This window comes from Empidonax traillii, unplaced genomic scaffold, assembly GCF_003031625.1.
Source record: "Empidonax traillii isolate 1590-97213 ecotype Southwest subspecies unplaced genomic scaffold, ASM303162v1 scaffold607:size387008, whole genome shotgun sequence".
NCBI classification, from domain to species: domain Eukaryota; kingdom Metazoa; phylum Chordata; class Aves; order Passeriformes; family Tyrannidae; genus Empidonax; species Empidonax traillii.
The window spans coordinates 216,247-236,938 of record NW_020955800.1 but is presented as its reverse complement, the minus strand read 5'-3'; the positions used below and the strand labels follow the sequence as shown (position 1 = coordinate 236,938).

Sequence of the window (20,692 nt, the reverse complement as noted above, 5' to 3'; positions counted from 1 at the left end):
AGTCAGTCTGCAAAACCTCAGTGTGCTTGCCTGCTTTTGTGCAGCTCTCTTGGACCTTGACATTTTCTTTTCCATCACATCAGAGCCCCTGTGTGGGTGTCACAGGGCTCGGCTCTGGCATATCAACATTTCCAATGTCCAGCTCCACCTGTAACCCTGTTGGCTGCAAGGAGAAACAGAGAGAAGCTTAACCTCACACTGCTGGGACTCTACATCACTCCATCACCTGTCCCAGAGCCAGAAATCCCCAGTCCCTGAGGATTTCTGTCTGCTGGTGCCCCCATTTTAACTTGGTCTGCTGAACACAAATAGACAATGCAATTTAGCAAAGAAAGAACATACTGCTCTGAGACATCCCCAGACATATCATTATTTAGCAAATCCAGGGTGGATTTCCCTGCCCAGCACACCACCACATCCAAACCCGTTTGGATCAGGCAGCAGAGGAGGCTTGGAGCTGGGAGGCTTAGGCAGTGCTGACTGTACATAGGCAGGAATTAAGCCAAAGTCCCCTCTGCAGGTGTAGGAGCCATTTCCATGGGACCCACACACCATCAGGAGAGAGAGACAAGCATGAGGAACACAGTGACCTGCACTGGAAGTGGTGCCACTCACTTAACCTGCCCATAAATACAAGCTCAGGCTGCTGGGATGCTCCTCTCTATCACAGTGCACAGGCAGGCTGCAGGAGCTCCTCTCCCACTGCCATGGCTCACCCAGCGAGGCTGGATCCTGCCTGACCCTCTGCTCCAAACTCAGGGCTGAGTCCCACAGCTGCTCCTTCATTCCCAGCCCTCACCTGGCGGGGTGACTTTGCCAGGGCAGCCACGCGCTGTGTCGGGCCTTTGTCCCCGGAGCCTTCTTTGCTCTCCAGCAGCACCCGAGTGCTGGGCACGAAACTCCAGGAGCGGCCAAGGGCTGGCTTCAGTGGGCCAGTGCTGCTGTCCCTTGTCACCTGGTTGGTCACCTGCAGCACAAAGAGGCTTATCAGTGCCTGGGAAAAGCACTCAGTGGAATGAAACACTGGAGATCACGGCCAGTCTGAGCCTTCCTTCTTGGCACAGCTGTGCCATCCCCTCTAAACACAGCCCAGACAGCTGGCCCAGACAGGTACTCGGGCAGGAGCTTGCTTGTGTCTGCAGGCTGCATCACTCCTGGTGCTGAAGCCACCCAGAGAGTTTAACTTGGAGCCTCCAAGTGTCCTTCCAGGCACTTCCTTGTCACTTTATCAAAACAAAGGGCAGGACTTTCTTGGTGCCTTCCAGTGCCAGGCTCAGCAGACCACCACTGTCTGTTGTGGCCTTCCCAGTTCAGACACATTAATTGTGGTCCCAGTAACCTGTCTGGCTGCACTGGCAAATGCAATTGCTTGGCCAAGAGCTGGGGAGAACTGGAGCAGGGCCCCTTCCAGTCCCCAGCTCCCTTAGGATGATGCAATGCCCTGCAGCTCTTCCAAGGTAATTAAGAGGTTACCCAGGAGGCTGGCCAGCCCCTTAAATGAATGGTGTTATATCAAAAATAAACACAAATAACCTTTCAATCTTCCTGCCTTGCTCAGTGCAGAGAATGCCGTGTTGGCTGAGCACAGCAATAGCAGGAGGCAGCAAACCAGCCCTGGCCTTGCTCCACACTCACTGAAATAAGATTATCTGTGGGCTGCAGAGACACAGAGCAATGTGGGGTACAAACCTCTTGCTCCTGCTTAGCTGGGAGTGGGGTGCCCTCTCCCAGGGGCTCCAAAGCCTCTCCACGGCTCACAGCACACACCAACACGCAAAGGACAAAGTGCAGCAACACTCACCACAACAGCAAGGCTGAACTCCCTGGCCAGTGTCTTCAGCTCCCGAGACAGCTGCATCATGATGGCCAAACCTGGAGGAGGACAAAGCACTTGGGTGTTTGGGGATGGACCCACAAAGTGTATCTTGGAGGTAGGTGACATCTAGATTTGCATGAGCACTAGATCAAACCACGACACTGTCCCAGCCCCAGCTCCAGGCGCAGCACACCTGGGAGGAAGATGCTCTTGATGACAAGCAGAGAGCTCTGCAGCCTCCTGGCACACCCTAAGAGCACAGCTCACCCTCTGACTGCCTGCCACCCAGCAGTGGGTAAATCACAGCCGACACCGAGTCGATCACCACGATCTTGAGAGGCCCCGTGGAGCTCACGACCTGAAAGGAGGGACCGCGTGCCACGTGGAGTTACAAACCCAGCAGTTCTGGAGGTTGTGAGCTGCACAGGGGTTCAAATGCACCCAGGACCAGGTGATCTGGAGTCACTTGCCAGGCACACCCTGCTGCCCTCCCTGCAGCTCTGGGGAGGGGAGAGGGGCCCAGACCTCCCCTCATACCTGCTGTGAGAGGCGATCCCGCAGCTCATGCAAGGCGCTCAGCAGTTCATAGACGTCAAACACACGGACCACCTGGATCCGCTGCAGAGCCTCCAGCTGTGGCACAAAGTGGCATCACCAACAGCCTCACCTCCTCCAGGACTTGTTACATTCCCTCTGCCCCAGCTGCCACCAGCTCTTTGCATTCACACCATGACACAGAGCCCTTATTCTTCCACGTTTGCCTCCACCCTGTGAACACCACTGTCCATATTGCAGGTGGAAGAAGTAACCTGGATCGAGCTCAGGGAGCAAAAGTGCGTGCGACTACGGCAAGTCCTCCCCTTCTCCCAAGGAAAACAACAAAGAGCAGTTGTTGCTCTGAGCAGAGCATCTGTCTGTCCTGAGCACAGTATCCACTGGCCATGGGAGGAAGAGTTTGGACCCAAAAAAGACCATGAGGACAAAGGCAGAGCTGGACAGACAAACCGTCCTTGGGGGTTGTCTGCAGGCAGTTTTAGTGCAAACAAAGGGACCAGCTCCAGAGGAACTTGCCTGCTCTTCCTCATCCTCTGTCTGGGCTTGCAGCATCTGGTAGAGACGGGAGGCAGTGAAACCCCCCGTGGAGTCGAGAAACACGACGTGCTGCTTGAGGCCGAGAGACACAGTGGCTGCAATGCCCAGGCACACCTGGAGGGACAGGGACATGTCAGCCAGGCATCATCTTCACCCCACCTGTCCTCTCCCCACTCCTCCATCCCACTCACCTGCGTTTTCCCACTGCCTGGTGCTCCCATGAGCTCCGTCACTTCCCCCGTGTACAGCCCAGAGTCCAGCAGCTGGTCCAGGCTAGGGGTGGAACACAAGGTGGGATTACCAACACCCTTTCAGCCGGAATGGCAGGGGCATCAGGAAGCAGCAGTGCCCAGGCACTTGTCCCTAGAGTCCCCTTCCCAAACACAGACAAGCCCCTGGACGTGGCGTGGACACCACCAACCCTGCTCAGGGCATCACCACACTGAACCTCGGAGCCTGTGCTGGCAACCAGGGCCTTGTGCGGCAAGCCCAGCCCTGGGGAAAAGGGTGATGTGCCCACCTTGGGCTCCCAGTGGGCAGGATGGCCGTGGAGCTCTTGAGCTCCTCATACAGGTCTGCTCCGTTGGCAGGGAAGGCAGAGAACTGGGCCAGGAGCACACGTCTCACTGCGACCAGCGCCTGGGGGGCAGAGAGGTGTCTGGAAACAGGACTGAGCAAGTCCAGGGCCAACATCTGCTGCAGAAGCTGCTCCCAGACAAGGCCTTTCAAGCCATGAGGGGATCAGCTCCGAGCTCCCTGCTTAATCTACCAGGACTTAGGAGTCCTGTTTACCTTGTAGGACAGGGAACACTTCTGGGCAACGTCCTCCAGGTCTGATGACACAAAATCCACCGCTGCAAACAACATGAGGTACAAGAGGTTGGAAGCCAAACCTGGTCAGACCAAGAACACTGGAAGTGTCTGTGCCCTCTGCCAACACTGCAAGTGGAGGAGCAGGATATCCCACATTTGAGTTTTTTCTTTGAGATGGCCCTGTCACCCATCGCAAAACAAAGTGTTTCTTGCAAAACAGATCAGGGAGATTCGCTGGTAAAAATTCTCCCTGTTTTGCTCAGCTGCCCAGTACCACCTTTTCCTTCCCCTCTAAGGGCAGGAGGTGGCCAGGGTGCAGTGTGGGAGGAACCTGCACTTTTGTCAGAGGGAAAACTGCACAAATCCTTCCAAAATACCTTTGAAAAGCCATCACTGATCAACCCTCAAAAAGCTTTTGCAGAGTTGTCCACTATGTCCTTACACTGATACCCTCCTGAATTGTTATATCCACCCAGGGGGACCCAGAAGACATCCAGCAAGGAGGACATGGAGGGATATTCCACCAACACCGCCCTTCCAGGACGTGGGATGATGTGGGCACACCAAATGTGCAGGGGATGATGTTCCCCAACCCGAGACACCGATGCCACCCCGTTACCCGTCCTGATGCCATTCGCCCTGAGCAGCTGGATCATCTCTTCGGTAAGCCCAGGGCAGAGCCCAGCCCGCAGGACCACCATGTCCACAGCCACGGGGGCGGGGGAAACCTGTGGAGGAGAGTGGTATCATTAAGGTTGGAAAAGACATCTCAGATCATCAAGTCCAACAGTGACTGAGCCATGTCCTGCCCTGGGCGGTGCATGCCCCTGGAGCTGGGGAGAAGCCGGGCAGGCTGTGTCAGGGACGGGTGGTTATGGGGGGGTGTTTAGGGTCCTTTTAGGGTCCAGCATCCCCAAACTTCGCACGGGAGCATCGCCGCGGCTGAGCCAGCGGCTCCTGCTCGGGGAGGGCTCAGCGGGCGGGGGGAGCCCCATCCCCACCCCTATCCCTGTCCAGCAGAGCCCCTCGATGAGTGTCCCAGCCCACCCTCCATCCCTGCGCGGGTACCCGGCCCTGCCCGCTCCCTTCCTGCTTCCTGCCGCCAGCGGAAGGGCCGGGACGGCTCCTGTGCCCGCTCCCAGCGCTCCCAAACCCCACCGGGCTTCCCTCCCCCGGCCCCTCCGCCTGGCTCAGCAGAGCCCGGGGCACTGCAGCCAGTCAGATCATCCCGGGATTCCGGGATTTCCCCAGGACTGGGTCTGGCCAGGCTCCTCAGTGGGGGCCGCAGGGTGGGAAATGAAGGTGCACGGAGGGCTGGGGGTGTTCACAGCCCTGCAGGTGTGGGGAGCCGTGAGCCCTTCCCTGGCTGCCCGGGGCTGGAATTTCTCCTGGAAAAGCCTTCTTTTTTTTTTTTTTTTTAATTATTATTATTTTTTCTTCATTATTTTTTCTTTCTCAGCCGAGGCCTGAAGAGGGCCCCCGGCACTCACTGCTGAGCCTGCCCTGCTCACCCTGCGCTCTCAGCTCTGCCCTGAGCATGAGCGGCATCAAACAACTCTTGATTTTGTAACTCGGTTTACCTGCACTACCTGCTGTGCTGCTGCTTCTGACAATGAGCTATCATTCTGGCTGACGTGAGAAAGGCTGTGCTGGATCCCAGGAGTACTGAAATGAAGCCAGACGAGCCTTCCCTGGCACCTAAAGTCACATGGTAGTGGGTTTCTGGTGTGTTGATGATCCATGTAAATCCTAGAAAAACCATTGCACTGAGTCTATCCGAGGCAGGGAGGGCCTCTTGCACCTTCCACAGCTGCTGTCCTTGTGCCTTGGACATACCCCCAAAGAGGTTATGGTGTATGAGCTGCCCTTGATGCAGTGCCTGCAGCTGCAGTGCAGGTGATTGATGCTGTGAAGGGATTTCCAAATTACTCTGGAATCGCCTCTTGCCTGGATACCAGGGGCCAAGCAGTGTCCCTGGTGCCAGGTGAATAAAATAGGAGACCTGGCAGGGCAGTCTTGTGCCAATTCTTGCTGTGTAAGATCCACAAACCACAACACAGATCACAGAATTAAAGACAATGATATTTTCCCTCTTGGCAGGGTCTCTGATCAGTCCATGCTCTCCCCATCCTTCTGCCAGTTTCCCTATTTGCTTTACAGTGGGATGCTGATGGGGACACTTGGGAAGGCAAGGCCTGTGTTTTCGGGGAGATAAATCCCAAAGCAGAATTCCTGCTTGAGTGTGACCCCTGGGAAACGGGGTGTGTTGGAAGGCTCAGCTCTTTTGGAGCTCAGTGCTGCTCTGCCTACTGGTGTCACTCAAAACTGAGCCCTGAGCCACTCATCACAGCAGTGGGCCAGTATGTTCCAGTACAGTCCGTGTTCCAGCCTGTGTCAGTAGGCTGCTGAAAAAGGGGAGGTGGCAGTGGGTGAGCTTTCCAGTGGGATGGGCTCCCAAGGGCCCTGTGAGAAGGAGCAGGCAGCACTGGGTGTCAGTCAGCTTTCCATCCCAGGGAATTCTGGAAGGTGCTGGGCGCTGCTGCAGCTGCTGGCATGGGGCCGCTTGTCCCCGAGACTCAGCTGTCTCATGCTTCCCTAAATAGAAAGGGAAAAGGGTCTGAGCACTGTGACGGGGGTCAGCCATCCCAGCCGGGGGCTTTTTTGGCATGAAACCCCCCTGTTCCTGCCCCCCACACCCTGTGGGGCTCTGCAGGCAGAGGGAAGCTGGGATTTGCCCCAGCAGGTGGGAGAGGATCCCCTCTTGCTGCAGAGAGGTGCTGCCCACGTGCAGGCAGGTGCCCCCCCGAGCTGGCCCTGGCTCCCAGCCCTCCCCAGGCATATATAGCACAGGGGGACAAGGAGGGGACAGGCTGTGGTGACAGGTGATGCTGACAGACAGCAGGAGCTGCCAGGTCCTGCCCAAACTTGGAGTGGGAAGTGAGTTCTCTCCTGAGCCCCACAGACTCTCCGTAGTGCTGGCAGACTTCTTCAATTCCTTTTCTTGTTGTTGCTTTCCTTTCCTGTATTAATTGACTCCTAAAGACCTACAGCAGTGGGAAAAGCTTCTGAGAAGTCACAGCCTGGAGGAGCAATTTAGGTCTTAATTTTCAAAACTCTTCGGTCTGGTAAGCTGCTTTTATTAATATGTGTGTTAATTATGTGTCAGTCTCGTGGTGAAACTCAGCTTGGGGCAGTAGGGAGGCGACCTCGGGTGACACAGGCAGTTGAAAATGGGACCCAAATTGATGTTTTTCCTTAGAGCTCTCCAGATGGAGGATCCCATCCAGCTGAAGGAGGAGGGCAATAAATATTTTCAGGCCAATGACTACGAGAAAGCCCTTCAAAGCTACACTCAAGCCTTAAAGCTCAACAAGGACAAGGCGCTGCAGGCGGTGCTGTACAGGAACAGGGCAGCCTGCTTCCTCAAAAAGGTGAGAAAAACTCCCAGTTCTCCTGGGCAGTGCTCAAGGGGAGAAGAGCAGGGAGGCTCATGAGTTGTGCACTGTGTGGTTTGTCTATTTATTGAATAGGGTGTTTGCAAACTGGTCTGAAATAACATGTTCTGGGCTTGTGCTGGAGCTGTAAAGCTGCCTCCTTGCTTCCGTCCTGATGGGGCTGAGCATGCAGGTTCAGCTCAGAGATGGTCCCACTTATTCACTTTGAAGCAAAAGCTTTTGGCAGCCAGGCTGCTCCCCACTTACCAAAGAGCTCTGTAAGCCACAGCTTGGGATCACTCTTGCTGTCTGTCCCAGCAGAAGGAAAGCAGGGGAAGATATTTGGTAAAACAAAAAGTTATTGGTATCTGTACCCAAATTGTCTCAGCTTGTAGTGGCCTGTTGTGGGAATTTAGCAGATTGCTTGCATGTTCCTGAATTTTCACTAATCCAGAAGTGACACCAACACAGACCAAGGCTGTTGTGAATATTCCCTCTTCCTTCACTGCCCACTGTCCTGCTGCATCCTCAGCAGAGTGTGTTGTCTCACCTGCACCATGCACCCCTTCCCTTCCATCGGTGATGCAAAGGTACCTCAGCTCCCCTTCCCTTCCACAGGCTGCTGCTGGCTTCACTGGGATGTCCTCTAAGGAAGTGGGAACAGAGGGGTCAGTGTCCATCAGGAATGGGGACATGCCCTGCTATTCCATGCCTAACAACTCTCTCCTATCTGGTTTAACAGGAGGAATACGCCAAGGCAGCCTCGGATGCGTCTCGAGGTGAGGAGGGGGCTGTTTTGAGAGAGGAGAGCTGTATTGCTGGGTACATGTGCTCAGCCTGCTCTCACATCTGCTTTTGGGACACTGTGGCCTTATCCCTTGATGTCCAGTAACACCCAAGTGCTGAGGCCACAAGGGAATCACTGGAGGTTCAAAAGACAACATACCAATTCTGTGGGATGGTGCAATCGGCGCTAATCAGGCACCGACTCATGCACGATGTTAATAACAAAACAAATCCCAGTTTACACGGGCAGCAAACTTACCCCAGCAGCAAACTCTGATGCCTGGTGTTTTGGATCCCTTTCCCAGCTATCGACATCAACGCTTCAGATATCAAAGCCTTGTACCGGCGCAGCCAAGCTCTGGAAAAGCTGGGGAAGTTGGACCAAGCGTTCAAAGATGCTCAGAAATGCGCCACCATCGAACCCCGCAACAAGAACTTCCAGGAGACCCTGAGGCGGCTGGGGGCCAACATCCAGGAGAAGGTAAATGCTGGAGGAGCAGTCCTGGATTCACGGGCCAGGTGTGGGAAGTCCTTGCTCTGGGTTATACCAAGGGGTTGTTGGTCATACTGGAAACTTGTAATAATGTAGGGGGGTGAATAGGCTCCATTAACTGGAAGTTCATTCTTGATGTGTGTAAATCTGAGGATTGGGTTGAATGGTTGAATTAAAAAGTGTGGCAGCTCCCTCCAGAGGCTGGCCTGCTCCTGAGTGTCTTGAAAGGGTCTTGGCAGGGAACTGGGCCAGCTTTGGACTGGGTCTGGCAGTTGCCACATTGACACAGTTAGCTTTACAGGGCTGCTGTGAAGAAGCCCTTGAACCACTAGGTCTCACAAATAATCATTTAGGGCTGTCTCTGTCCATGCCCATGAATCTGAGGTGGGTGATGGATGCTGATAGCTGAGAGGTTATTTTGTTGTTCAGTCTAACTTGTCTGTGATTTGAGGGTCTGGGGTGTCCTTGAAGTAGAAAGGAAAACTTCTCCTTGATTTTCTCCCTGTGATGCTCCATGCCCTCTCTCCCTTGGCACAGCTGCGCATTCAGTTCTCCACGGACTCGAGGGTGCAGAAGATGTTTGAAATCCTGCTGGATGAGAACAGCGAGAAAGAAAAGCGAGAAAAGGTGAGAACTGCTCTGCACTTGGCAAAAGGGCTGTTTAATGTCAGAGGCTGCACCAAGGGGCAGAACAGAGTTCCTTTCCCCACCTCTCCTGGATGGAGGATGAGGGAAGGAGATGGGAAAAGAACTGCCCTCAGAGGGACAGCTGAGACCCCTGGTTCTTCTGTCTCCCACCCAGGCTGCAAACAACCTCATAGTCCTGGGGCGAGAGGAAGCAGGTGCCGAGAGGATTTTCCAGAATAACGGAGTCAACTTGCTGCTGCAGCTGATAGAAACCAAAAATCCTGAGCTGATCCTGGCAGCCGTGAGGACACTTTCGGGGATGTGCACAGGACATAAGGCTCGGGTAAGAACAGGATGCTTGGGACCCTTGCTGCTATTCCCTCACACCTGGGGGAGTGGGAAATTGCAGTACATTTGTGAGCAGTGGGGAAAAATTAAAACTCTTCCTTGCATTGACTCAGGAATCACTGAGGAAAATAGATTCTTTGTCCCAGCTGAGCCTGACCCTTCTGAAGCACAGAGGAAGGAAAGGCCTTTGCTAACACTGCCCTGCTCTCTCCAGGCCACTGCCATTCTCCATTACCTGGGCATCGACAGCATTTGTATGTGGATGTCGGTAGACAACGAGGAAATCTCCCTGGCTGTCTGCAACCTCCTGCAGACCATCATTGACTGCCTGCTGGGCCAGGGCAAAGAGGAGCACCACGGCAAGGAGGAGGCTGTTGTGTTAGGTAACAGCACGTGGGGATCCCTCTATCCAGCTGGAGGAGAAGTGGGGTGAGCAGAAGAGCTCTGCTCCTGGGATATCCACCCTATTCCTCGTTCTTTGGTGTAGTGGGGCCTTTACTCTTCATCTGTCCAGGATGACAACCTGCACACAGCTCTTATCCTCATGCATAACTGAAATACCTCTGTCCAAGCCACACAATGGCTCTGCATGGTTTTCACTGGGTTCAGCTGCTTTCAGAGAGAATTTCTTGTAACCGGCTGCTGCTGTTTTGCTTCTGTGCAGATACTAAGAAAGATTTGAAGATGATCACAATGCGTTTGCTGGATATGCTGGTCAGCAAGAGAGTGTCTGGGCAAGGGCGAGACAGAGCTCTCAACCTCCTCAACAAGAACATACCGAGGAAGGACCTGAAAGACCACGACAACAGCAGGAGCATCTTTGTCATCGACAATGGTGAGCCCTTCCCTACCATCCCGTTCTGATTTGGGAGACGTGGAGCTGTGTGTTCTTGCCTGAATATCTGTAGAACTGATCTTCTCTATAAAATAAATCCTGAAGCAAAGTTAGACTTATTAGCAGGAAACAGTATTAAGAGAAAAAACAACCCCGTGTATGAGAACAAGAATTTTTGAGTTTCTAAAGAGTTGACTAACATCTCTGGTTAGTTTTTTCCAGTGCATCTGCTAATGTTAGGAGGATTTGGCTTGGATAAATTGTCTAGTTTAGGCAGAATGAGATGAGCACCTGCTGAGCTTGGTGGATCCACGAACCGATCAATTCTAAAACTGGGCAAGGGTGAGGGATTTGTGTGCAGTGTGTTTTTATACTGATTCTAATGCGTGTTACCGTTCTGATGGAAGCTATTTAATTACAGGTCAGCAAAAGGAGGGTTAAGACATCCAGAATCACTTGAAAGTCGCTGAGTTTTCCTCAGTCAAAGCCTCCAGCCTTGGAGGTCAGTGGGTTTAATGCCTCCTGACAAAAATAACACAGCCAGCCAGGAACCTAATGCAGTTTTGCTTATCTCAGTCTGCAAGCTGGAAAAAAGCCTGATGCTGCAAACCCAGCAGTATCTCACCAGCAGAAGCTCCTCCCCAGTGTATATCTGAATGTCTTGTCTGTTTAAGACTTATGTGATTAGGCTGCAAAATAATTGAGAACCATCCAAGCTGGATATTTCACGGCAAGAAACCAGCAAATGGTATCTTGAGTTTTGCACAGACCCTTCCCCCTGTAACAAGCTGTGTCACTCCATTGCTTCCAGGCTTAAAAAAGATACTGAAAGTGGTGGGCCAGATTCCTGAGATGCCTGACTGCCTGCCCCTGACAGAGAACACCCAGCTGACTGCCTCTGTCCTCCTGAATAAGCTGTACGATGACCTGCGCTGCGACCCGGAGCGTGACAACTACCGGATCATCTGCGAGGAGTACATCAAGTGAGTTGGGAATGGCTTCCTGGGAGCCTTGAGGGTGAGATGAGGCACCTGAAGTCCACTTACATTCCAAACTGAGGCTCTGGGAGGTAATGATTTGCCTGAGATCCTGCTGGATCACAGCCTTTGCAGGAATCTGGGCTCAGCTCTGTCCCAGATACCAATATATTTCAGCAGAGGAACTCACTTCCCAGTCTGAAGGAGGGCATTCCCTGCCCAAGGGAACGAGAACTGTAAGTAACTCCTGTCCCATGTGCTACTCCCTCTATCCCATGCAGGAGCAAAATCGACCCACAAGACATGGATAAGACACTCCATGCTGTCCAGATTGTGTCTGGAGTTCTGCAGGGGCCCTTTGACTTGGGCAACAAGCTGCTTGGCATGAAGGGAGTGATGGAGATGATGGTGGCCCTGTGTGGGTCCGAGAGGGAGATTGACCAGCTGGTGGCTGTGGAAGCCCTCATCCATGCCTCCACCAAGCTGAGCCGAGCCACCTTCATCATCTCCAACGGGGTGAACCTCCTGAAGGAGATCTACAAGAAGACCAAGAATGAGAAGATCAAAATCCGAGCCCTGGTGGTAAGGATGCAGCCCTTGCCCTTATCACCCCCACCCTTATCACACTCACCAGCTTAACCCCAGACTTGGGAGAGTGGGGAGGTCCTGGGAATGGGTTGGGTTCACTAACCTCAGATGGGTAATGGTTTACTGTGTTTCCCCCTACAAGGAAGAGGGCACATGGATTACTGGTAATTTTGAAGGCAAAACTGATTAATCTTCCATTTAAGGCATCCAACAGGAGCACAAAACATCCCTTTGCTGTGCTGCAAACTGAACGATCTACTGGCTGTTAGGATGCTTCCTCTTTGCTAGAACTGACTTCACACTTCAGGTGTAGGGTTAGGCTATTTTGGGCAGCCACGCGAGAGGGTTAATGAGCCTTTCTCACTGGTAAAATATTTTCATCCTCCTCAGGGTCTCTGCAAGCTGGGCTCAGCGGGAGGCACAGATTATGGCCTGCGGCAGTTTGCTGAGGGGTCCACTGAGAAGCTGGCCAGGCAGTGCCGAAAGTGAGTGACTTCACCTATTTCTTCAGTTGTCCTGTGCTCTGCAAAACACAATATGTTCCTTTTTCCCATGAGATCCTGCCAACACATTGCCTTCGTTTCCTGTTGCTGCCTGACAGCTGACAGTGCCCCCAGAGCCCCTGCACTGGGATCAGGCACTTCTGTGCCTGAAGCAACCACATGTTCCTCCTGCCTCAACACCCAGATGAGCCTTCTCCCCAGCTCACTGCCCGTGGGAGACACCAGGCATGGTGCCTCTCTCTTTGCCAGGGTGGTACAGCCTGATCAAGTGCTACCTTGCATAGGCACAAGTCCCTTCTGAAGGTGGATTTATCATGTGGACTAACCAAGGAGGTGGGATGAAGTCAGACTGAATGGGTGGTCATTCCTGCAGGCAGTGGATAGCAGGGCATCCCATGTTTCATGGGAGAGTGAAGGCAAAGCAGTGCCCAGTAGCTGTCCTGGTCTGCCTTCCCCTGCAGCATTTACATCCCTCAAGCTGGGCCATGGGAGGAAGGTCATGTCTCAAAGGGAAGCATCCACAGTCTTAGGAGCTGCAGCTGAACCTGAGGACATGTTCGGGCCTGAAACAGTCTCAATATCTGTTCTTCCTCCCTCTTTTTCCAGATAAATTAGTCCTGACTCCTGAGATGGAAATGTGGATGTTTTTCTCTTTTCCAGGTGGTTGTGCAACACCACCATTGATGCCCGCACCAGGAAATGGGCTGTGGAAGGGATGTCATATCTCACCCTCGATGCAGATGTGAAAGATGACTTTGTTGAAGATGAGCCAGCCCTGAAAGCTATGTTTGATTTAGCCAAGGTCTGTCTCCTTTCCTTCTTCCCTCATTTCTCTGGTAGCATCAAGTTCTCCCAGCTCTCCAGAGCTGTCTCCCAAGGCAGGAGGGGCTGTGACACCCAGTCCCTCACCTCTAGTTTAACAGAACTTCAGTTTTGCCTGTGCCCTGGTGACACCTCAAGGCTGCTACCATCCTGCTCTTCTCCCCAGCCTGAGGATGGTTGCTCCTACCTTTACTGTCAGCAACTGCATGAAAACCAAAGCACCAAGGTGTTGACAGCACTGATGATGTGAAAACAGCCTGTCTGACCACAAAAACTTTGGGGTTTCCATGCCACGGGCTATAAAGTTGTGGATAAGGCTCAGAACGCTTCAGCTAGTGCAAACCACCATGATGGCAGCCCAAAGGACCCCTTTCCCTGCTGTGTCCTCATCACCTCACGTAAGCTTTTATTTGTCTGTGCAGACAAGCGACAAGACCATCTTGTACTCTGTGGCTTCTGCTCTGGTGAACTGTACCAACAGCTACGACACCAAGGAGCTGGTCCCAGAGCTGGTGCAACTGGCAAAATTCTCCAAGCAGCACGTGCCTGAGGAGCATCCAAAGGTGGGTGGTGTACTGCTGGGGAGCTGGAGGAGCTGCTTGGATCTGATAACTATCTTTGGTGTATCCATTGCCACAGGCTTCAGGTCTCCTGGCCTCGAGGCTGAAATTGCTTTGCTCTCCAGCTAGGCTTGGCTCTCGTTGGCAGAACAGCAGCTGCCCAGGGCTGATCCTTTTCCAATGTTCCCCCCTCAGGACAAGAAGGATTTTGTGGTGAAGCGGGTGAAGCGGCTGCTGAAGGCCGGGGTGGTCTCTGCCCTGGCCTGCATGGTGAAGGCAGACAGTGCCATCCTGACAGACCAGACCAAGGAGCTCATTGCCAGGTGCCTCTGTCATTGTCCTGGGAGCTGGGAGCGCTGGCCAGCCCGTGTGCCATGGAGAGGGACACCTGGGCTGGCTCCTTGTTCATGGGGTGGGGCACTCTGCCTGTGGGGGAGGGACAAAAGGGAGGCGGAGAAGAGATTTAAACCAACATTTTTGTTAAGCAATGTCATAAAAATCAACGTTCTGACCTGGAAGCAGGTTTACAGGGCTGCCTTGCTAGGATGCACTTTGATTTTTTTAGTCCTCTCTCCTGGTTTTGATAAGAATAGGGTTCATCTTACAGGCCTGGAAACTTCTTACTGTGCCATTTGTTGTTTCCCCTTGGAGAGCCACTGGGTTAAACACCTGGCATTTGCCTGGTGGCTCTGGCAGTCCTGCAAAACCTCAGACCCCTTCCATGAGGGGTTGCTGTCCCTCGTGGCTGTTCCACTGAGTGCTGCTGTGCTCCTACAGGGTGTTTCTTGCCTTGTGTGAAGACCCCAAGGACCGTGGGACCATTGTCGCTCAGGGAGGTGGAAAGGTGATTACTTTTCTGTGCAGTTAATGTCTGTTGGGAGCCTGTGACGTGTCTCCAGTGAGGGATGGTGACAGAAAAGCACGAGCTGCCCTGGTAGCCCCTGGGGCCACACTGACACTCCAGCCCCATCTCTGCAAGGCTGCAAAGAAGTGATGTTCTTGGAACAACTGTGTGTGAGCTGCAGGTGCTGGTGTGGTGCCTACTGGAGTACAAATTGTCACTGCGAGCTGCAGTCCAGACCCATTTCTTCAACAGACACATATTTAGGATATTTCAAATTTATTTTAGAATATTAAGGCAACCCTGTAAATCTCCTCAGAGCACTGAATGCTTTCCTGTGTGTCACCAGGCTCTGATACCTCTGGCTGTGGAAGGTACAGATGTTGGCAAGATAAAGGCTTCTCACGCTCTGGCAAAAATTGCTGCTATCTCCAATCCAGACATTGCATTCCCAGGGGAGAGGGTAAGCTTAAAAATAATAATTTTTTTTAAAAAATTAATAATTCCTTTAGCAAATAAAAATCTGAGAGCTGGAAAAGCAGTGACATGCCTTCTCTTTGTAGGTTTATGAGGTGGTGAGGCCCCTCGTCAGCCTGCTGAACACAGAGAGAGATGGCCTCCAGAACTACGAGGCTCTACTGGGTCTCACTAACTTTTCAGGAAGAAGTGATAAACTTAGGTGAGTTTAACTGCTTTTTAACTTTCCTTCTTCTTCAGGAGTGAATGTAAATTATAGTTCATCACTTTTCATCAACTGACCATGAAGACTGGTCAGTTTGAGCTACCTTTGGCAGAGCTACACGGGTCTCAGAGCTCAAAGATTAATAAAATAGGAAAAGGAGAGTGGCACATTTTCCTCTAGGAACAGGAAAGACATGAACCAAATCTGCATTAGACCGGGAATGAACCACATCATGAGCTCCACTGCTGCAGGCACTGATTTGTTTCAAGGCCTTCCCTGCAGTTCCTACTTGGTAAGTTGGTTATTGCTTGACCCATAACGTGCTTTATTTGACTGCTCCTCAACACAGGTTGAAGATAGTCAAAGAGAAGGCCCTGCCAGATATTGAAAACTACATGTTTGAGAACCACGACCAGCTTCGACAGGCAGCCACCGAGTGCATGTGCAACCTGGTGGTCAACAAAGAGGTAACTCCCTGGGCACCTCAAACCTGACTGTGTGCACCAGCACATGTGTTATCTCTGGGTATCATGGTTTTTTGTTTTTTTTTTTAGGTTCAGGAGAGGTTTGTGGCTGATGGAAACGACCGGCTGAAGTTGGTGGTGTTGCTGTGTGGGGAGGACGACGAGAAGGTCCAGGTTGCGGCGGCAGGAGCCCTGGCCATGCTTACGGCAGCACAAAAGAAACTCTGCTCTAAGATGACTCAAGTGGTAAGACCGTAACGCTGAGTATTGGCAGGGTGGATGTGCCCTGGAAGGGGCCTGGCTCAGACCATGAACATGCCTCTTAACAGAAAGATTCGGTCCACTAGTTGGATAGTGAGGAGTTTGGTGAAATTGAGACCTGGGTGTGCATGCTCCTGGTCCATATTGATAAATAACCTGAAATCCAAACCTTGTTTCACTCAAAAAATGAGAAGAGCTTGATCAATAACCTGCTGAGCTTTACAGATCCCAAAGCATCTCCTTCCCTGCACAGATCTGTAGGCCCTGAGAACCCAGACCCTGCAGGTTTGAATGTCTCTAAAGAGCTGTGGTTGGGAACTCTGAATCCCATTGTGTTATACACGTGATGATGCTGGACACCGAGGCTTGTTAGAATAAAAATTATTAATCAAGCTAAAAGAGAGGCTCGGGAAGATTGGGGTGGGGGCATGTGTGACCTGCTCCTGGTCATCTCAGCTGTGCCAATATTCTGGTCAGATTCTTTGCACAGAGATTATGCAGCAGCCTGAACGTGAAACACGTTTCATGTGGTGCCAGTGCCACGAAAGGTTCTGAGTTTAGTGTAACAGAAATGGGGTTCAAACGTTTGGAGTCAGGTTTCCTTAGTTAAGGAATGAAATAGCCACAAATGACACGAGTGTTGCTCTTCCTTCTGCTGAGCAGTGCCTTGCCAAACTCGCATTTTTGGTTGGGATACTCTGCAGGTCAATACTAATGATCTCTCTTTCCCTTGAAGACCACCCAGTGGCTCGAAATCCTGCAGAGGCTCTGCTTGCACGACAACATGGAGGTCCAGCACCGAGGCTTGGTCATTGCTTTCAACTTAATCAGCGCTGACAAAGAGCTGGCGAAGAAGCTGGTGGAGTCGGAGCTCCTGGAGATCCTGACCTACGTTGGGAAGCAGGAGGATCACCCCAAGAAGCAGCACGTCATTAACGTGGCGCGTGATTGCCTCACGAGGTGCATGGATTATGGGCTGATCAAACCCTTCTCTCAGGCATGAGGAGGTGAAAAGCAACAAAAAAGGGCTGAGTGTGGGGGGGAAAACGTGCTGTGGAGAAATATGGGAAAGTGAGAGCCATGAGGAGAATCTAGTGCCATTGTCAAGGTGCGGAATAGTTTGAGGACAGCTATGGAGGATCAGAAGCTCTACAAGAAAAAGGAGGGCATTGCCTGAGAAATTTGGAAAGTGTCCATCTGAGTAATTCCCAGAGGGTATAAATCCTTTCTCTGCCCCCATTCAGCTGATAATAGTAAAAACTTCAAGGCCCAGCTGTAAAAGAGTCAGTTGTGTTGGAAATGTTCCAGCAGCCTATTGGAAGGAAACTCAAATGAGGTGAAATCTGTTCTTGAGTTCACCTCCGGCCCCTGGTACTTCTGGAATTCCCAGCAGTGGTGGAACAGAGAGGGTTAAGCGCCTTCTATTCTGCAGTCAGAAAATAGGTTGTGTCTTAGCTGTGTGCTTTTTTGTTCATTTATGGTAAGTGTGAGGATGGTGGATGAACTCAATAAATTCACTACTTTGTTCCATGTGGAATTCCTGTTCCGCTTTTATTAAGCAAAAGGAGAATCTAAGGCAACTGGGTAACTGGAGTAATCTGTGGCACAGGCTGAATTTTCACCCTTTGCAAACTGTCCGGTGCTGCTCAAATGAAGATGCGGAGTCACCACAAAAGGCTGTACGAGGAGGTGACACCAAGGGGTTAAGCTGAGGTTTACACCAGAGCACAGCGGGGGAAATGTTGAAAACATTTCTGAAAAAAGCAGAATGAGAAACAAACACACCAGTTTGTCATCGCATTAAACTTCATTATATAAATATTTTCATTCAAGCACAGATTCTTAATGGATTCTGTGGGCAAAACAAAAAAACAGAGACCCTTGCTTTCCTTCCTGGGGGGAAATCCCTAAGTTTATAGTAAATGTAATCTTACTAAGCAATAATTTAAATGTGAATTCAAGCGCAGTAAAATATTTCTGATAATACTAAATATCAGTGATGCCCACAACAGGCGTAGCATGATGAAATGTTGAGGCTTGGAGGTTAGGAAAGGAACCATGGGGATAGTCTTTCCTTGCATGTTGATTAAGGAAAAAAAATAAATGCAAAGTGCCTCTAGCTTCCTGAATTTAGAAAAGCCTAAAATTTTTTAAGCTAACAGGCTTGATGACCTGAAGGCAAATTTATTTGGAGGGTTATTCCAGCTGTGCGCAATATCTTCTCACTGTGACCACATTCAGTTTACAATGTCAGGAGGAGGATATCAGACCACAGGGTGTGGTGGAAAATATGGTTTGTTTTTAACGACACTGCAAGTTTTGGATACCCAGTTTTAGGGATTTTGAAGCTGCCTTTCCGAAGTACTTTACATTAATTCTGTACAGAGTGTTATCCAACCACCATCTCTGATGCCAAGACAAAAACCCGACATTGGTATTGAAGGGCAAAGTTTTCTTTCTCCCACTGAAGCTTCTCTTTGGAATACCTGGGTTCTACCAATACTAATACTAATCCTGTTGCTGAAACCGAGTGGGGAAACTAGTTATGTAAAAGCCATTTGGCATTTTTTAGCTAAAACATAACAAAACACCTACTTTACACTGACAGAGCCCGCCCACTCCCTCAGGCCCCCTCAGACCCCTCCGGGCGGGAAACGCTCGCACCGCCCCCAGCTTTTGTAACGCGCCTTCCTATTGGCTCCCGCCCGGCCCCGCCAGCAGAGCCGCTCGCTGCCATTGGCTGCTGCCCACCGGGGGGGCGGGACAAAGCCGGGTGGCTCCGGCCTGGCATGGCCGGTTCTGGGAGAGCCGAGAGCGGCGTGAGGGGACACGGGATAACAGGGCTGGGAGAGGGGGTTCAGGGGACCGCGGAGGGGCAGCTCAGGGCTTGGTGTTGAGGGGGACAGGGCCAGGGAGGCTGAGGATATCCGGGGAGCTCGGGGGATGCGGGGCTGGGTTAGGGCGGACGGGGTGTGGGGGGGGGGGAACTGGGAACTGAGGAGGTGCAGGGGCCTGGGGGCCAAATACAGGGAAGGAAATGGGAGAGCGCAAACGTGTGGCATGAGGGATCGGAACAGGCCTCTGGACCCCTGGAGCCACGCTGAGTGCAGCGGCATTCATGGGTATGACACGGTTTTTTTCCTCATTGTACAGCCAGGTCCTGGCTCTCCTGATCTCGGAATCCCCACTCCTCACCTGCCTTCCTCAGTTTGGTTCCAGCAGGAATGCTCGTCCCCTCCTGTGCTCCCCTGCTAAACGTGCTCCTCCTAGGAAGGAGGAAGCCACTTCTCCTAACTTGGCATCAGGCTCCTTATGGAATGGAAATAGATTTGCCCAGAGCAATGATGAGCGAAGTATAGTCTGAACTGGTATTGCTGAGACTCCGTGTCTCTGCTCTGACCAGGGCGTGATCATCTAATCTTCTCTCTGAGCTTCTTTAAGCTAAGCCCGTGTGGAGGAAACAGCCTTGCTGCTTCTTGAAACTTTTTTGATGCACTCCTTCCCCCCAACAAAAAAAAAAAATTATTGAAAAAAAAAAAAAGTTTTTTTTGTTAGCAAATTTTTTAATGGTAGAGAAAGAAAGCCTCGATTTGAAAAATGAGTGGTGCAAATACTTCTTTGGGTCTGTGAGTCTTGCTGCAATGCTGGGTTTAGGACTGAGCTTGCAGTGAGAGAGGGTTCTTGTTTTGTCTGCTATATGGGACCTGGCTCATGAAATTCCAGATGCTCTGCCCCTGTATCTTCTCTGGAAGGTGGAGTCTGAGTGCCTGTCCTGTAGGTGCTCATTAGCAGTTGTTCCAGCTGTATTCTCGTCTAGCAATTGCCAGCACAAAGCCAGGAGTATTTTTGGAATACTCTTGATGAAGTGCAACCCCTTTGGGCCTGGAGGAAAGGCTGGGCTAATTAAGCAAGGAGAGGAAAAGAGAGCGAGCTATTCTCTAACCCAGTTTTTTGTTCTTTTCCAGGTCCTGATGGCACCTTTACATTAATTTCTCTCTTCCTGTGGAGAAGGAAGCGTCTATGGGGAATATACACCTATGGGTAGATTGTGGTGGTTTTCCCTTAACAGGAAAAGATACAAAGAACTAGGAAAGGTTGCTGATACTTTGCTTTTGGAACACTGTGTGGATGAGCTGTGAATGTGCCTCAGGTTCACTAATTATTTGTTAACAGACTTGCAGAGTCAAGTTCTGGCAGTGAAGTGTTGGGCGGCTCCAGTGCTGTTGTTAATGCTGATGAAATTGTACTAAGCAACAACAAAGCATCCTGAAGGCATATATGTGATACATCACTGTATGTAAGTCACAAATTAGTCTGTGAGTCCAAAGGTTGGTTTAATAAAGTTGGTGTTACCTAAAAAAAAAAACACTTGTCTATCTTTAGCCCATCACGGCTTTAAGAACACTATTACAGTTAAAAAGCAGAGAAATGGGAATTTTTCCAAAACCCTCATGGGTTGTGTGGTTTTGTTTTAGAAAATTAAACCTGGTTAATATGTATGTATTTGGCTACCAAGGACAGGTTTTGACAGAGTCAAATCCAAGCTGGCATCCTGCAGCCATCTGCAGGAACACATAAAATCCACCAGGTGACTGCTGAGTCTTGTCACCATTGTGGGCTCGATGCCCGTTACTCAGTAGGGAGTAAAACTCAAAGAGCATTTTAACGTTCAAAAGAGCAATCACAGCTGCTCAGAACTGTGAGGCTTAGATGTGGGTGTTCTGTGGAGGTCTTGGAGCTGCTGTGGGGT

General features: G+C 51.3%; 2 protein-coding genes and 1 non-coding gene across 3 annotated transcripts; 2 read left to right on the top strand and 1 right to left on the bottom strand.

Moving 5' to 3' along the window:
- Window positions 1-7: 7 nt before the first annotated feature.
- Window positions 8-6,404, bottom strand: RAD51D (RAD51 paralog D). Its single transcript, XM_027898607.1, has 11 exons — window positions 5,302-6,404; window positions 4,341-4,449; window positions 3,701-3,762; window positions 3,429-3,547; window positions 3,100-3,181; window positions 2,888-3,022; window positions 2,354-2,449; window positions 2,084-2,174; window positions 1,802-1,872; window positions 800-967; window positions 8-163 (listed from the first exon to the last, which is right to left on the bottom strand). The coding sequence occupies exons 1-11, from the start codon at window positions 5,461-5,463 to the stop codon at window positions 80-82; spliced, it is 1,179 nt and encodes a 392-aa protein (XP_027754408.1). The 5' UTR covers window positions 5,464-6,404; the 3' UTR covers window positions 8-79.
- Window positions 6,405-6,647: 243 nt separating this feature from the next.
- UNC45B (unc-45 myosin chaperone B) lies at window positions 6,648-16,984 on the top strand. Its single transcript, XM_027898606.1, has 20 exons — window positions 6,648-6,846; window positions 6,981-7,152; window positions 7,898-7,934; window positions 8,247-8,422; window positions 8,972-9,061; window positions 9,237-9,404; window positions 9,624-9,792; window positions 10,074-10,244; window positions 11,056-11,227; window positions 11,503-11,803; window positions 12,200-12,294; window positions 12,973-13,114; window positions 13,557-13,697; window positions 13,890-14,017; window positions 14,472-14,538; window positions 14,885-14,998; window positions 15,099-15,214; window positions 15,567-15,684; window positions 15,772-15,927; window positions 16,679-16,984. The coding sequence occupies exons 2-20, from the start codon at window positions 6,991-6,993 to the stop codon at window positions 16,943-16,945; spliced, it is 2,790 nt and encodes a 929-aa protein (XP_027754407.1). The 5' UTR covers window positions 6,648-6,846; window positions 6,981-6,990; the 3' UTR covers window positions 16,946-16,984.
- A 2,294-nt stretch (window positions 16,985-19,278) lies between these two features.
- Window positions 19,279-19,376, top strand: LOC114065035. Its single transcript, XR_003572857.1, has one exon. It is a non-coding gene; the product is annotated as a Z30 small nucleolar RNA (small nucleolar RNA).
- The last annotated feature ends 1,316 nt before the right edge of the window (window positions 19,377-20,692 follow it).

Excerpts from the sequence above, each read along its gene's own strand:
- RAD51D (XM_027898607.1), bottom strand. The coding sequence starts at position 5,463 with ATGGATCATCAACACACCAGAAACCCACTACCATGTGACTTTAGGTGC. Across the intron at positions 3,548-3,700 it reads AGTGTTCCCTGTCCTACAAG|GCGCTGGTCGCAGTGAGACG; the intron begins GTAAACAGGACT and ends TCTGCCCCCCAG. Across the intron at positions 3,023-3,099 it reads CAGGCAGTGGGAAAACGCAG|GTGTGCCTGGGCATTGCAGC; the intron begins GTGAGTGGGATG and ends CTGTCCCTCCAG.
- UNC45B (XM_027898606.1), top strand. The coding sequence starts at position 6,991 with ATGGAGGATCCCATCCAGCTGAAGGAGGAGGGCAATAAATATTTTCAG. Across the intron at positions 7,935-8,246 it reads AGCCTCGGATGCGTCTCGAG|CTATCGACATCAACGCTTCA; the intron begins GTGAGGAGGGGG and ends TCCCTTTCCCAG. Across the intron at positions 15,928-16,678 it reads GCTCTAAGATGACTCAAGTG|ACCACCCAGTGGCTCGAAAT; the intron begins GTAAGACCGTAA and ends TTTCCCTTGAAG.